General features: G+C 40.8%; 1 protein-coding gene across 1 annotated transcript in view; it reads right to left on the bottom strand.

Moving 5' to 3' along the window:
• Positions 1–14,507, bottom strand: part of LOC124788810 (venom carboxylesterase-6-like) — a 51,454-nt gene extending 36,947 nt beyond the window's left edge. The window contains exons 1-4 of the mRNA XM_047256091.1: positions 14,456–14,507; positions 11,212–11,529; positions 6,294–6,479; positions 870–1,075 (exon numbers count right to left, since the gene is read on the bottom strand). Of these exons, the coding sequence (XP_047112047.1) occupies positions 870–1,075; positions 6,294–6,479; positions 11,212–11,529; positions 14,456–14,507 (762 nt within the window). The remainder of the gene's footprint in view (positions 1–869; positions 1,076–6,293; positions 6,480–11,211; positions 11,530–14,455) is intronic.
• Between the last annotated feature and the right edge of the window lie 1,853 nt (positions 14,508–16,360).

The raw sequence follows: 16,360 nt of genomic DNA, 5'->3' as shown, positions 1-16,360 counted from the left end.
TGTACATAAATGTGATTCATTTACTGAAAATTATCATTGGTGTCCATAATTATCACATACAATATGTAAACTATACGAGATATCATGGCAATATACTTCTGTGAAGACGACGTGACATCACTTAAATCAATACTAATCCTTTGAATATGACAGATTAATGAATTTGTTAAATTCGGTAAAACGAAATAAATTTTCTAACTGAGTAATTGACGAGAAAATTTTATTCTGAAATATATAGCTCAGTTGTCGATAAAATAGCAGCAATCAGTACCCCGAGCGAGGTGACGCAGTGGTTAGCAGGCTGGTTCAAATGGTTCAAATGGCTCTGAGCACTATGCGACTTAACTTCTGAAGTCATCAGTCGCCGAGAACTTAGAACTAATTAAACGTAACTAACCTAAGGACATCACACACATCGATGCCCGAGGCAGGATTCGAACCTGCGACCATAGCGGTCGCTCGGCTCCAGACTGTAGCGCCCAGACCCGCACGGCCACTCCGGCCGGCTTAGCAGGCTGGGCTCGCAGCGAGGTGGATGACGACTCTAATCAGAGTCGCACTACCCTGACTTTGGTTTCCAGTGAATTCCGTAAATCGGTCCAGGTAGATGTCGGGAAGGTTGCTTTAAAACAATCTGAGATTGTGCTCCACCTCTACTGACCTCGATGTAGACGGGACATTAATCCCTAATCTTTCTTTTTTCATTCTAGCTACGATTAAAATCATGAACTAATAAACTTAGAAGAAATGAGAAATCACACACATAACTGTCCAGGAATCAAGGTTCCTTTTATTTCATTATTTGCACCTAGTACTTGGCTTGAAATGGGAATAGGTGTAAATCGTGCGTATAACAGATTGTGGCATACGCGTACCTCGTCCGTTGTGAGAAGTGCGTCGTCCACCAGTAAGTCAGAGGCGTTGACAGAGCGCAGGTAATCCACGAGCTCCTGGGAGTCCTCCGTCTCCAACCCCAGCGCGGCGCCCAGCCTGAAGGCGTGGTAGCGGGCGTCCCTCGTCCCAGAGATCGAGGCCACCAGAGTGCCGCTCTCGTCGATGACCCTCGAGAAGAGGCCTGCAGCGAGAGAGAAAATATCACACTCGAGGGCAGATTTCTCCTCGTGCACTGCCTGCTCTTACGGCGTAGGGTAGACGCACAGATATCTTGCGATACCCAGAAGCGGTAATTATATGTGGACTGGACATCCTGTCGTTGAGGTCTCGCTATAGTGATAACTCAAAGGCTATGGTACCATTTCTGCTGATATTAATATTCTGCCGGTCATCTAAAACTGTTAACTGAGATGATTAAAAACGTAACTCAGCTCTCCTAGATACAAAACAATACTGATCAGTATGCCAGCTCACTGGACGCAGAAGACAGCAAATTTTGCACCAAACGGCACATTGGTTTAATAAATTTCTGTTGCTGTTTTATTCAGTTACACTGTGTCTGTCTTCCTAATGTTTTAGTAAAATAAGAAATCTTCAAACGGACTGGCATGGTTTGTTACTGATGTAAAATACACGGAGAGAATCTGAAGGAAGACTTATGGAAAGAGATTAGGAATAAAGCACGAAACTAGTGTTTTGGTTAAAATTACTTTTTTTAATCGTTTCCTATTGGCTGTCAAGGAACTGCGTCCCTATTCCCTTAAATTTACACAATGAAACTGGTTTCAACACCTATTTCTATAATTCACCCTTTCAAGTTCTGGATTCAAGCAGTATTCTAGATTTCCAATTATAGTTTCAGACAGGAAATATTTGTCGAAGAGTGTAGCAGTTCTGTCAACTATTGTGTGGCAGTTAATGCACGTACTGGAAGCAGTTTGTCATGGAAAGCCCGTGTTCCGCAACGTTGGAACGGCAGTTCTCTTGTCCTTCGCTCAACTGGTAGCGTATTCACAAATTGTCTCTCAGTTCGTTATACACACTCTTCCAGACAATTAGGATGCAAACTGCTCATTACACGAGAAGCGATTCGTGGAAGGACACATATGGATTGCGGAACCTAAAAATGTAAAACAACCACAGATAAGCACTATTGTTCAGTTGTTTAAGAGAGTTAACGAGTGTTTTTATCTCAGTACGCAAGTGATTTTACAGAACATTGTAAGTTGTTGATGCGCAGTCAGGTATCACTCACAATGATTGTCGTTTGCGCGGATTCAAATTAATGTGAAGACATCAGATGTACAGGAACTAAGAAATATTTCAATGGAAAATGAAAATATCTGTGTCTAAATATGAACACAATGCTGTCTCTTTCGTCACTGTAAAATATAGAAGTGAATCGCCAAGTAACTGTAACATGAAGATTTGTCAAATATTTCTTTGATAGTAATTTCTCATAATTAGAGAGTGGTACTAGAGATCTGAATTTGCTTTAAAGAAAGTTTTAATAGCCAGGTTCACTTTCATTATTGTTTATTCCTGATGACCTTTTTAACGATTAAGAATGTCATGTTCTGAACTTCAGAAAACTTATTGTAATACGTCTTCCTTCATTATTACTGTATTACAAACGCCATGTTGACATTATTATGGGCAGTATCAAACAGGATTGTCAGAAATAAGAACAATGCTGCTAAGGTGCTTTTTAACTGCATTGTTCTACTTATGACAAACCTGTTTTTATTTGTAATACACCTGTGTGGAATGTGCTACATGCTATTCACTGGTAATGTCAACATCGCATGTGTGACATAGTCATAATGGAACAGGACGTATAACAACAACTTTTTTGGAGATCAAGAGATGAAAATTTTAACAGTTGAAACCGGTCATCAGGAATAAATAGCACTGAATGGAACCTTGGCTGTTAAAACTTTCTTCAAATATACTTTTTTGTTTCAATGGACAGAGTTTAGAAATCTTTTAGTGCTACTTTCTAAGCTATTAAATAGCATTAAAACTTAAATAATTATTTCTAAGCCATAAAATGCACCTGCTACAGAATTAATGAGCCAAGATGACCGAAATCCAAGTTAGACATAAATGAGGAATTATGGACGTTTGGACCTGTGAAGGACTTCAGTGACCTATGTATCGCATTAGATTATAAACTTCACTATCTCCGTGACAAAAAATTTCATTAAAACTGACAATCGGTTATCTGATTTACAGTCATCATCAGATCTAAAAATTAAAAAAAATATTGGTAGACTTATAACACAAAAAATAGACTCATAAATTGTGCGAATAAAATGAACTACTTATCTGAAGAACAGAATAGGTTGTGCTCATTTACAGATTTAGTGAAGTCCATATTGATTGGCGGTAGCTGCCAATCCTAGGAATAGAAGTTTGCTTTTCATGCTACTGAAATTTAGAAAAATACAACTTTTTAGGCTTGTTGTGTAACTAATATACGTTAATAGATAGTAACAATTGGTCTAAAAATATCTTTCACGAAGTACATAAAACTTCACAAATATTTTATACTAAAAACAAGCCACAAGCTTAATTAATAAAGTTTAAAATAGGTATTGCGCACTTTTTAACTACGGACAATGAAACCAAACCTTGTTGATTGACTTTTTAACAACATCTGCGAAAGCATCACGACTGGGATCAAGAACGCTTAACCATCTTTTTATTTATTTTCCTTTTTCTTCAGGACAGGCGAAGTACCTTCAGATTCCTAAATAGCCATGTTGTTGTTGTTGTTGTTGTTGTTGTGGTCTTCAGTCCTGACACTGGTTTGATGCAGCTCTCCATGCCACTCTATCCTGTGCAAGCTTCTTCATTTCCCAGTACCTACTGCAGCCTACATCCTTCTGAATCTTTACCCTCCACGCTTACCTCCAATACTAAATTGGTGATCCCTCGATGTCTCAGAACATGTCCTACCAACCGATCCCTTCTTCTAGTCAAGTTGTGCCACAAGCTCCTCTTCCCCCAATTGTATTCAATACCTCCTCATTAGTTATGTGATCTACCCATCTAATCTTCAGCATTCTTCTGTAGCACCACATTTCGAAAGCTTCTATTCTCTTCTTGTCTAAGCTATTTATCGTCCACGTTTCACTTCCATACATGGCTACACTCCATACAAATACTTTCAGAAACGACTTCCTGACACTTAAATATGTACTCGATGTTAACAAATTTTTCTTCTTCAGAAACGCTTTCCTTGCCACTGGCAGTCTATATTTTATATCCTCTCTACTTCGACCATCATCAGTTATTTTGCTCCCCAAGTAGCAAAACTTCTTTACTACTTTAACTGTCACATTTCCTAATCTAATTCCCTCTCCATCACCCGACTTAATTCGACTACATTCCATTATCCTCGTTTTGCCTTTGTTGATGTTCATGTTATATCCTCCTTTCAAGACACTGTCCATTCCATTCAACTGCTCTTCCAAGTCCTTTGCTGTCTCTGACAGAATTACAATGTCATCGGCGAACCTCAAAGTTTTTATTTCTTCTCCATGGGTTTTCTACATCTACATCTACATCTACATTGATACTCCGCAAGCCACCCAACGGTGTGTGGCGTACTCCGAATTTTTCTTTTGTTTCCTTTACTGCTTGCTCAATATAGAGATTGAATAACACCGGGGTTAGGCTACAACCCTGTCTCACTCCCTTCCCAACCACTGCTTCACTTTCATACCCGTTGGCTCTTATAACTGCCGTCTGGTTTCTGTACAAATTGTAAATAGTCTTTCGCTCTCTGTATTTTGCCCCTGCCGCTTTCAGAATTTGAAAGAGAGTATTCCAGTCAACATTGTCAAAAGCTTTCTCTAAGTCTACAAATGCTAGAAACGTAGGTTTGCCTTTCCTTAATCTCGTTTCTAAGATACGTCGTAGGGTCAGTATTGCCTCACGTGTTCCAACATTTCTACGGAATCCAAACTGATCTTCCCCGAGGTCGGCTTCTACCAGTTTTTCCATTCGTCTGTAAAGAATTCGCGTTAATATTTTGCAGCTGTGAGTTATTAAACTGATAGTTCGGTAATTTTCACATCTGTCAACACCTGCTTTCTTTGGGGTTGGAATTATTATATTCTTGTTGAAGTCTGAGGGTATTTCGCCTGTCTCATACATCTTCCTCACCAGACGGTAGAGTTTTGTCAGGACTGGCTCTCCCAAGGCTTTCAGTAGTTCTAATGGAATGTTGTCTACTCACGGGGCCTTGTTTCGACTCAGGTTTTTCAGTGCTCTGTCAAACTCTTCACGCAATATCATATCTCCCATTTCATATTCCTCTACATCCTCTTCCATTCGCATAATATTGTCTTCAAGTACATGGCGCTTGTATAGACCTTCTATATACTCCTTCCACCTTTCTGCTTTCCCTTCTTTGCTTAGAACTGAGTTTCCATCAAATCTCTTGATATTGATGCAAGTGGTTCTCCTTTCTCCAAAGGTCTCTTTAATTCTCCTGTAGAGAGTATCTGTCTTACCCCGCGTGAGATAAGCCTCTACATCCTTACATTTGTCCTCTAGCCATCCGTGCTTAGCCATTTTGTACTTCCTGTCGATCTCATTTTTGAGACGTTTGTATTCCTTTTTGCTTGCTTCATTTACTACATTTTTATATTTTCTGCTTTCATCAATTAAATTCAATATTTCTTCTATTACCCAAGGGTTTCTACTAGCCCTCGTCTTTTTACCTATTTGGTCCTCTGCTGCCTTCACTATTTCATCCCTCAAAGCTACCCATTCTTCTTCTACTGTATTTCTTTTCCCCATTTCTGTCAATTGTTCCCTTATGCTCTCCCTGAAACTCTGTTCAACCTCTGATTCTTCAGTTTATCCAGGTACCATCTTCTTAAATTCGTACCTTCTTCCAGTTTCTTCAGTTTTAATCTACAGTTTATAACCAATAGATTGTTGTCAGAGTCCACATCTGCCCCTCGAAATGTCTTACAATTTAAAACCTGGTTCCTAAATCTCTGTCTTACTATTATATAATCTATCTGATACCTTTTAGTATCTCCAGGGTTCTTCCATGTATCAATAATCTTATCTCATCAGCAGCACCGAAAGGACGATAGTAACGTAGTGGAGAATTTGTGAAACTTTCGTAATTGGTTACTAAAGTTTGGTTCTCAACAGCTAAATTCACACATTAGACGACCGGTGGATGAGTGCCCTATTGAAAATTTTTCCGATTCAGTAGTTAACAGACCTGAAATAGCACAGTTGCAAACAGTGAACAGTAAGTAACAAACATAAATTTACTGATATAAAGTACAGATATCTCGCCTTGACCTTGTACACAAATCCATTTCTTAATCTTATCAGGCTGTCTGCGAGCTACAGTCGCGGTCCCTCACCTGCCGACGCGTTCGCCACGAGGTGGTAGGACACGGCGACGCCGCCAGCACTCTGCCCCTGCAGTGTTACCAACTGCGGGTCCCCGCCGAACCTGGCGATGTTCTGCTGCACCCACAGCAGGGCCTGCCGCTGGTCCTTGAGCCCAGCATTGCCAGGCACTACGGAGTCCTCAGTGCTCAGAAAACCTGCACGACAGACAAGATACACACGTTGTTGACGCTTTTTTTGGACAGCTGGCGAATGCTTCGCAGTTGTATCCAAAATTCGCCGTTCTAACTAATATATTCGTGAATTTAGTGCTTGGAATTAATTTACCCAAATGTCAGATCACTGGATATATCTGAACCTGCCACAAAATTTTGATCGTTTGGATAATTTTGAACATGGTGCCAGTTCATGTTAATGCAGATCGTTTAGATTCCTTTGAACACGACGCTCCCTGAAAGATTCCGACGTAGCAGGTGTGGTAAATCTGAAGAGGGAGTGTTCTTAAGTATTGATTCTGATGCCTTTATTTTACAGCAGTTTCGAAAAGGCATCACGATTTTTATATAGCACATTGGTGGTTTGAAGTAAGGAGAGCTTCCTTGGCTGTCGGTAATGTTCCAGGAACATAACATCAGGGTATGCCTTCCAGAGGAATACATATATTTAGTGCAGAAGTATCTTCGATCCTGATAACAATATATAATGAAGATGATGATGATGTTTGGCTTGTGGGGCGCTCAACTGCGCGGTCATCAGCGCTCGCACGAAGACATTTTTACACATTCCAATATAGCCACGTTCACGAATGATGATCATGATAATGAAATGAAGTGGATAACACAAACAGCCAGCCCTGGGCAGAGAAAATGCCCAACCCGGCCGGGAATCGAACCCGGGACGCCGTATACGAAAGCAGCAACGCTAGCCACTAGGCCACGAGCTGCAGACTGATGACAATTCTTCAATATAGTGGGCGCCCTGGTAGCATAGCACCAAATGTATGCAGCGAAGAAAATGCAAAAGATAAGAGGGACAATTCTTCTTGTTGAGAATGCGTTACTCTACTGGTTACCACGTCACACGGCAGTATGTGGAGCCGAAGAGGCAGACCAAACTGCCATAGGGATCTGCAGACACCAGAACGTGATGCAGTCCACCATTCCCCTGCATTTCTCACTCCTGAATCAGTGAACCTTGCGAAGGTGCAAGGAGGAGTAGCTGGCAGTGAGGAATAACAAAACACAGTCGGGGAAGCACACCACCCAGCTGCAGGGGACTCCTTGTCGGTCACTGTGGTCCTCCTCCGAATAGGACAGTCCCCACTGAAAAGTGAAATCATACTCCGGCGAGAAGTTCTCTCAGTTTGTCACTGCCTTGGCGTGCAAATCACTGTACGCCACATTTTAATCGAGTTCATTTCACATTAACACGAGAGTGAAGACGCTGATTCAGGTGGAGATCCGTCGTGTTAGCTGACTGTGAGAGAAGTGCAATAAAGCTTTTAAAACTTTATGAAATCTCTTGCTTAACCTTTTATGTTAGATGTTTTCAGTTCAATGATCAATCGCCCACATTAATTTCTCCAGTACTTTAGAGCTTAACTACTGAACTTCCTTTTCTCCCAAATTTTTAGAACTTATACAAAAATGATTTTAGTACTTCTAATCTTGTGTGTGTGTGTGTGTGTGTGTGTGTGTGTGTGTGTGTGTGTGTGTGTGTGTGTGTGTGTGTGTGTGTATGTGTGTGTGTGTCTGTGTGTGGGCAAATAAATTTTATACAATTATAACACTGTTTATTAAACAGGTAGATGTACGCCCAAGCAAACATATGCCTAGCATCATATTTTGCAACCCTGGGAGCACTAAACATAGAGTTTCCGCCAAATGATATCGATGAGCCAATTTCTGTACAGGAAACCTGACCTCTCATACACCTTAGATTGTAAGACACTGGACTCGCATTCGAGAGAACTACGGTTCGGTTCTCTCTTAAATCCGGATTTAAACTTTCCGCGATTTCTTTTAATTGCTTAAGTTAAAAACCAGGAAGACACCTTCGAAAAAGACGCATCTCCAATTTCCCTCCAGGAGGTCTCCAATTTCAACTTGAGACACAGCTCTGCTGACTTCGCCATGGACAGAATGTTATGCCCTAATGGTGCCTTCTTTTCTCTTCATCTATGGCTGTAAATTCAGCTGTGGTTCACCTGTCCACATTCAGAAGTTTCGGAAAATTTAAAAATAAAGAAGCAGGTCGCTATCAAACTTTCAAGGAGTGAAGCTGAAATGCCGATGCTGATTAACTATAAATTACAGAAGGTGGTACAGTACACCAGTCAATCTATTGCAACGACAATTATATAGAGCAAGTTGACTACATAATGCAGTACTTAAAGGGGCACTGGAATGCAATTGTAGGCGAAGAAGTAGAGGAAAAGGTTACAAGAGAATATACGCTTGACACAAGGAATGAGAGAGGAAAAAAGACTAACTGAGTTCTGAAATAAATTTCAGCTAATAACAGCGAATACTCTGTTTAAGAATCGCAAGAGGAGGCCGGTCATACAGAGATTCATGAATCAGATAATGGATTTTAAAGCGAAGTCCGAAGCGTGTATGGACTCAAACCACAATGTCGTACTGATGAAGAGTAGGCTATAGTTTAAGAGATTAGTCAGGAAGAATCAATGCGCAAAGAAGCGGGATACGGAAGTACTAAGGAATGACGAGATATACTTAAAGTACTCTGAGACTATAGATCAATGAAGAATATCCTAATAGGCACTACAGTTTAAGATTAATGGACATCACTAGGAAGGATAATCACGGAAGTCTGAAATAAAAAGGTGTCGACTATGAAGCTGTGGATAACAGAGAAATACTTCAGTTGAGCGATCAAAGAAGAAAGTACAACAGTGTTCAGAGAAATTCTGGAATACACAAATACCAGTCGCTAAAGAATGAAATAAATAGGAGTTGCAGGGGCTGGACAGAATGGCTGCATGAAAAATGTAAAGAAATCGAGAAAGAATTGGTTATCGGAAGGCCTGACTCAAGATATAGCGAGAGTGGTAACATCGAGAGTGCCAAAGGAATTCCCCAGTTAAACGCACAGGAGAGGGCGGATAGGTGGGAAGAGTACATGAAGGCTTGTATGAGAGGAAAGAATTGTCAGATATGGCAGAAGAAGAAACGGGAATCGATATAAAACAGATAGGGGATCAGGGGATCCAGTATTAGAATCAGAATTTAAGAGAGCTTTGGAGGACTTAAAATTAAATAAGGCGGGATAGATAACATACCATCAGAATTTCTAAAATTATTAGGAGGAGCTACCAACAAAACGTTGATGTGTAGAATGTGAGACTGGCGACGTACCATCTGACTTTCGGAAAAATATCAAATGGTTCAAATGGCTCTGAGCACTATGGGACTTAACATCTGTGGTCATCAGTCCCCTAGAACTTAGAACTACTTAAACCTAACTAACTTAAGGACATCACACACATCCATGCCCGAGGCAGGATTCGAACCTGCGACCATAGCAGTCGCGCGGTTCCGGACTGAGCGCCTAGAACCGCTAGACCATCCACACAATTCGGAAGACTGCCATAGCTGACAAGTGCAAGATTTATCATAGAATTAGCTTACCAGCTCATTTATCTAAGTTACTTACAAGAATAATATACAGAAGAATGGAAAAGAAAACTGAAGATGTGTTAGATGATGACCAATCTGGCTTTAAGAAAGATAAAGGCACCATAGAGGTAGTTATGACGTTGCGGATGATAATAGAAGCTAAATTAAAGAAAAATCTACACACATTCATAGAATTTGTCGACCTGGAAAAGCGTTCGACGACGCAGAATGGTCCAAGATGTTCGAAATTCTGAGAAAAATGGGGAGAGACGGGCAGCATACAACATTTTCAAGAGCCGAGAGGGAATAATAAGAGTGAACGACCAAGAACGAAGTGCTCGGATTAAAAAGGGTGTAAGACTGGAATTAATCTTTCGCCCCTAATGTTCAATCTGTACATCAAAGAAGCAGTGATGGAAACAAAAGAAAGGTTCAGGAGGGAAATAAAATTCAAGGCTAAAGGATATCAATGATACGATTCGCTAATTACATTGTTATCCTCAGTGAAAGTGAGGAAGAATTACAGGATCTGTTGAATGGAATGAACAGTCTAATGAATACGGAAAATGGACTGAGAATAAATCGAAGAAAGACGAAAGTAATGAGAAGTAGCAGAAATGAGAACTGCGAGAAACTTAACATTAGGGCTGATGGCTGTGAAGCAAAATAACCACCGATGGACGTAGCAATGAAGACATAGAAAGCAGACTAGCACTTGCAAAAGGGGCATTACTGGTCACGAGAAGTCTAGCAGTATGAAATACATTTAAGGAAGAAATTTATGAGACTGTACGTCTGCAGCACAGAATTGTATGGTAGTGAAAAATGGACTTTGGGAAAACCCGTACAGAGGAGAATCGAAGCATTTAAGGTGTGGCGCTAGAGACGAATGTTGAAAATTAGGTGGTTTGATGAGGTAAGCAATGAGGAGGTTTTGCACAGAATCGGAGAGGAAAGGAATATGTGGAAAACACTGACAAGGAGAAGGGGCTGGATGATAGGACATCTGTTAAGACATCAGTGAAAGACATCCATGGTACTAGAGGGAGCTGTAGAAGGCAAAAACTGTAGAGTAAGACCGAGATTGTATTACATCCAGCAAATAATTGAGGATGTGCTACTCACGGATGGGGACGTCGGCACAGGAGAGGAATTCGAGGCAGACTTCATGTAACCAGTCAGAAGACTGATGACTCAAAAAAGAGAAATAAAAGAAAAAACAGCGTGTTAGGTGCAGAAGGGTGTACGTTTCATTACGTCGCCTGTTCAGTGGGGAGAATGGTCGTATTACCGAGTGGGCCTAGTCGGTAGTTGATGGTGACCAGGATGACGCCGTAGGAGACGAGAAAGTCAGGTCCGTGCTCCTGGTCAGAGCCGCTGCCGGCGAAGAACCCTCCGCCGTGCACCCAGAAGAGCACGGGCAGCCCTGCGCCCTCTTGCGGGACGCCCGGCACGTACACGTTCAGGTAGAGGCAGTCCTCCGAGCCGCCGCTAGACTGCACACAGTCGCTGCCGTACTGGGTGGCATTCCGAATACCCTCCCAACTAGGTGGAGGCTGTGGGGCCTGGAACAACAGTGCCAGTCTGAGTAATATTAACCGCAGCAGTACTTTCATTTATCTTTTCGTGACTTATACTATGACACTGGTCATGATATGGTAATACAATCTCCCCTTCCTCCTCCTCCAAAAAAAAACTAAATATTACGGAGAGGTATTCACATATATTCTGACAAGATCTGGACAGAGTAGTGACCTTACAGTAGGAACCATCCCGGCATTGGCCTGCAGTACTACGAAGGAAGTCGGGACTGTCGTAGGAAGACTGGAGCCTCCATACTTCCAAATAGCAGACCAGTCTGCTTAAAACAGGGCAGCCCCGTTCGGCTTACCCTATTTCATAATGTTGCCCTGTTTACAAATTCCATCAAAAATGTTATTTCATAGAGTGAAAACTTGATGCTACACTCTTCAATACTCTAAGTTCCTGCAACTAGGCCTACACTCAGCAGTACACTTGAACAAGAAACAGCACTTCTGTAACGTATAAGGATTTCATGTTCTTTTTACAGACGAACATTCGCAGGAATTACTGTACGTATGTCTCTACGACAGATACTGTTGTTCACACTCTTTATGTTCATACTGTATGAAAGAAGCTGAAATCCGTGGGCACTTTCATAATACACATTTCTTATAAGTGGCAGTCAAATTAAAACGAGACATGTGGAAAAAACTGAGTAAACCGTTTATTGAAACTTCCTGGCAGATTAAGAATGTGTGCCGAACCGAATGCTTCATGTTAGAGCACACTCCGCTGCAGAGTGAAAATTTCATTCTGGAAACCGTTTATTGTTTCAAAAGTAGTCACCATAAATTTTAATACATTTTTCCCACAGTGAGACAACACAGTCAAAGCTTTCATGGATAAATATATGTTAGTGGTGGTCTGTGGAACCATGATTGTACCCAGGATTGCAACTCTTCGTCTAAAGCAACCGACGGTTAAACAAATGTCTTTCTTCTCGGCTACAAAAACATGGGAGAGATCGGTGCTGTACGGAAGATGTGTAAGGGCTGCACTAATAAACTTTTACAACTTAGTCGAAACTTATAGGCCCGCTCATATGTTGCCAGTGTTGCATATTACTGTTTGTGCAAAGCTTTTACATCTACATCTACATCTATACTCCGCGAGCCAACTTACGGTGTGTGGCGGAGGGTACTTATTGTACCACTATCTGATCCCCCCTTCCCTGTTCCATTCACGAATTGTGCGTGGGAAGAACGACTGCTTGTAAGTCTCCGTATTTGCTCTAATTTCTCGGATCTTTTCGTTGTGATCATTACGCGAGATATATGTGGGCGGTAGTAATATGTTGCCCATCTCTTCCCGGAATGTGCTCTCTCGTAATTTCGATAATAAACCTCTCCGTATTGCGTAACGCCTTTCTTGAAGTGTCCGCCACTGGAGCTTGTTCAGCATCTCCGTAACGCTCTCGCGCTGACTAAATGTCCCCATGACGAATCGCGCTGCTTTTCGCTGGATCATGTCTATCTCTTCTATTAATCCAACCTGGTAAGGGTCCCATACTGATGAGCAATACTCAAGAATCGGACGAACAAGCGTTTTGTAAGCTACTTCTTTCGTCGATGAGTCACATTTTCTTAGAATTCTTCCTATGAATCTCAACCTGGAGTCTTTCTGTCATAGTTACCGCATTTGCCTCGATATTTAAGAAAGATTTATTTCCAGCTTCAGTATTGTATTTGACCAGTGTTTGTGCTATTTCTACGAGATTCATGGAAGAGTCTTAAAGCAAAGTACAGTTTGCACGAAAGAGCTTTCGCAAACCGCAATTAGCTTGTATTGATTATTATACTTCGATATAAATACGCCGAATGCGAATAACTCACGATATGCGGGAAATCCAAGTTGGAATCCGGGTCCGGCACAAATTATCGTATGTCACCAATAGGTAGTACGTTTGTACCTAATAAAAGCGAAGCCAAATTATTTGCATTGAGCAAATTTATTTCCAATAATAACATGGGGCTGACTACCGTCAACAGAGACATACTACCATGTATTAATTGTTTACCTGTTCTGCTTTGTAGTGAAACAACATTTATATATTCGTCTCTCACGGAATGCAACTTAGTAAATGAATTATTGTTATTGTTTTAGCTCTCAACACGCTGTACACTAATTTAGTGGTGTTTTCAATAGTGCTAAAACACCAAGAGCTCGATGAACGTCACTGTAGAAATAGAACCATGGACATGAATTATGTGCTATGTATTTCTAGTACGAAATTGTTCTTTAGCAAGACAAGTTCTTCTTTGACAGTACTTGTAAACTGGTTAATTTCAGTTTGCACTACATGTACAAAGTGGTTTGTAAGTGATACGTCAGTATGCTGCTGAATATGGTCGAACTGGAATTCTAAAGTTAAACTTTATCACAAACTAATTAATGGAAAAACCTGTGTTTCTATTGGTTACTTTCATTAGTGTTTCAAAAAATTTTGTACGCATCATTGACTTACCTTTCGGCTGTTTCAGTGATATTCTCGTTTGTGCCGCTGATATGCCAGATTATCACTGGCATCGAGTGATACTGCTATTCATAATTCAGAGCTCACCTGGAATCGCAGTACCCCAAGAGGGGGCTCAGCATACGGTATTCCCAAGAAAGCTGTATATGTTGTGTTGTAGAGGCTTGTGGCTGTTTGTCCAAGCAGTGTACCTTGCTCTACGGTCACCAATATTTCTTCTCCCTAATGAAATAAGTAAATGCATTATTATTCAGTTCAACACAAAACGTCAATTAATATAAGTCTTATAATTTAATTAACAATACCAGAGTGCCTTCCTCCTCCTAAACATTCTTCCTATATAATTATTTCTGCAAATTTCTGCTCTTTGCATTGGCAAGGTTTAACCATCCCTAAATTTACACAGCAAATGGCAGTTCATTTCCCAGATTTGTTTCCCTAGCGGTCATTAACATTTCCTTATGAACTAGAAACGCACCTTTCTGTGCCTGGTTGTCCTCTACGTACACTAGTGCACAAGTTTTATGCATGATCAGGAAAGTAGAGTACACTTACAGAATCGGTTGTACATGTGGTTGTAGAAGAAGAAAATGACTGTTGGTAAAGCATCTCGCCTATGAGAGCGACATCAAGACTTAATTTAATATGGTCTTCTGAAACTTAATAATCGTATTTCACAAAAATGTAAAGCTATTTTCCAAACGTACATCCTCTTTATGAGACGATTTAAGTCCGCAGCTCGTGGTCGTGCGGTAGCGTTCTCGCTTCCCACGCCCGGGTTCCCGGGTTCGATTCCCTGCGGGGTCAGGGATTTTCTCTGTCTCGTGATGACTGGGTGTTGTGTGCTGTCCTTAGGTTAGTTAGGTTTAAGTAGTTGTAAGTTCTAGATGACTGATGACCGTAGATGTAAAGTCCCATAGTGCTCAGAGCCATTTGAGACGATTCAAGAGCTTTTGTCGACTGTCGATCTCATCCCTGTAAAACAATTTCGTACAGGTCCCAAAAAGAGGTCATACTTGCAGGTGAATGTGTTGCGATTACATCTCTGATTTTCCGTGTAACGCTTAAATTCAACCTCCCTAACCTCTGTGGTGGATATCTTCACCCACGGTGAATTCATCCATCACAGCAGCTCGATGCGAATTAACATTATAGTCCATGAAGATGATTGGTCCAAATGCATCTGAAAGGGTTGCACATTTGTTTCTTGTGCTTTACCTCGATATCTCTGAACGGCGATACTTCCCCTGAACACCAAAACATATGAGCGGTCAATTGCTTTTCAGTCTCCGATACACAGTTGCTGGCAGCCAAACTTTACACATATTAATGGGTTTCGTCATAAAATTAAGCTCAGGTATCGGTCGTGTTGTACCTTAGGTTTGGTCGACGTTGTACTGGCCAAAGATGTTGAGCTGCATTTCCTCGGAATGTTTCCCGACGCTTTCGGGCTATGCTTTATTGTACATCAAGGATTTTGAGACTGTTATTTGTGTTGAAGCGGTTTAAAAGCATTGTCGTATTTAACAGGGGTTAAATGACGTCATTGTGGCATTGCGCTTTAAGTATCACAAAGGGACTACGCTATCAACAAAAGTGAAAAAACGATTGAGTCATAATGAGCGTAATTCGATGGTTTCTTTTATCCAGTTATCACGTGAGCTGCTGTAATGCTTTCTTTACTATACACAGAGCAAAATTTTGTTAGTGGTTAAATGTTGGTGACCTTTTACAGGGATTCCTCACTTCTTTTCTTCCTGTTCTCCTTTTCTCCACTTTACTCTCAACCTCCGAATACTATTGGGTACATTCCATTTACGAAATATTTTTTACAGTTTGGATCCACTGAAATTATTAACCGATAAAGGCTTATGTGTAACATTTTCGTAAATGCTCAGGCAGACAACCTTATTAATCGATCAAGCATTATGAGTAACATTTTCGTAAATGCTCAGGAAGACAACCTGTTTAAGGCTAATATAATCTAAAGTTAAACGTTTGCGTACAAACTGATGTGATGTACTAGTGCAGCCACCAGATATCTCCCTGGGGACAGTGGAAGGAACATACGATTTTTTAGTAAGGCAACAACAGTTTAGATTATACATTGTTATGGTAAAGAAATTACCGATCATTCTCCAAATTAATGTTAATATTATTATTTTTTAACGAATGAAAATTCTTTAGTGCCGCATTAGCTATAGAATATGGTATCTTGATTAGGGAACACAACGGGTTTCACACCATTATAAACTGATTTTCAGGTGATGATAACTTTTCACTTCATTAGGTTAAAGAGGTTGGTTGTATGCGGTCCCAACGTTCAAGTCGTAAATCGAATAACTGCGTAACTTCTTAAATGGTTTATCACCGAATAGCTGTA

This window comes from Schistocerca piceifrons, chromosome 3 (assembly GCF_021461385.2).
Source record: "Schistocerca piceifrons isolate TAMUIC-IGC-003096 chromosome 3, iqSchPice1.1, whole genome shotgun sequence".
Lineage (NCBI taxonomy): Eukaryota > Metazoa > Arthropoda > Insecta > Orthoptera > Acrididae > Schistocerca > Schistocerca piceifrons.
The sequence above is the reverse complement of the archived record's forward strand: the minus strand, read 5'-3'. Positions and strand labels throughout refer to the sequence as shown.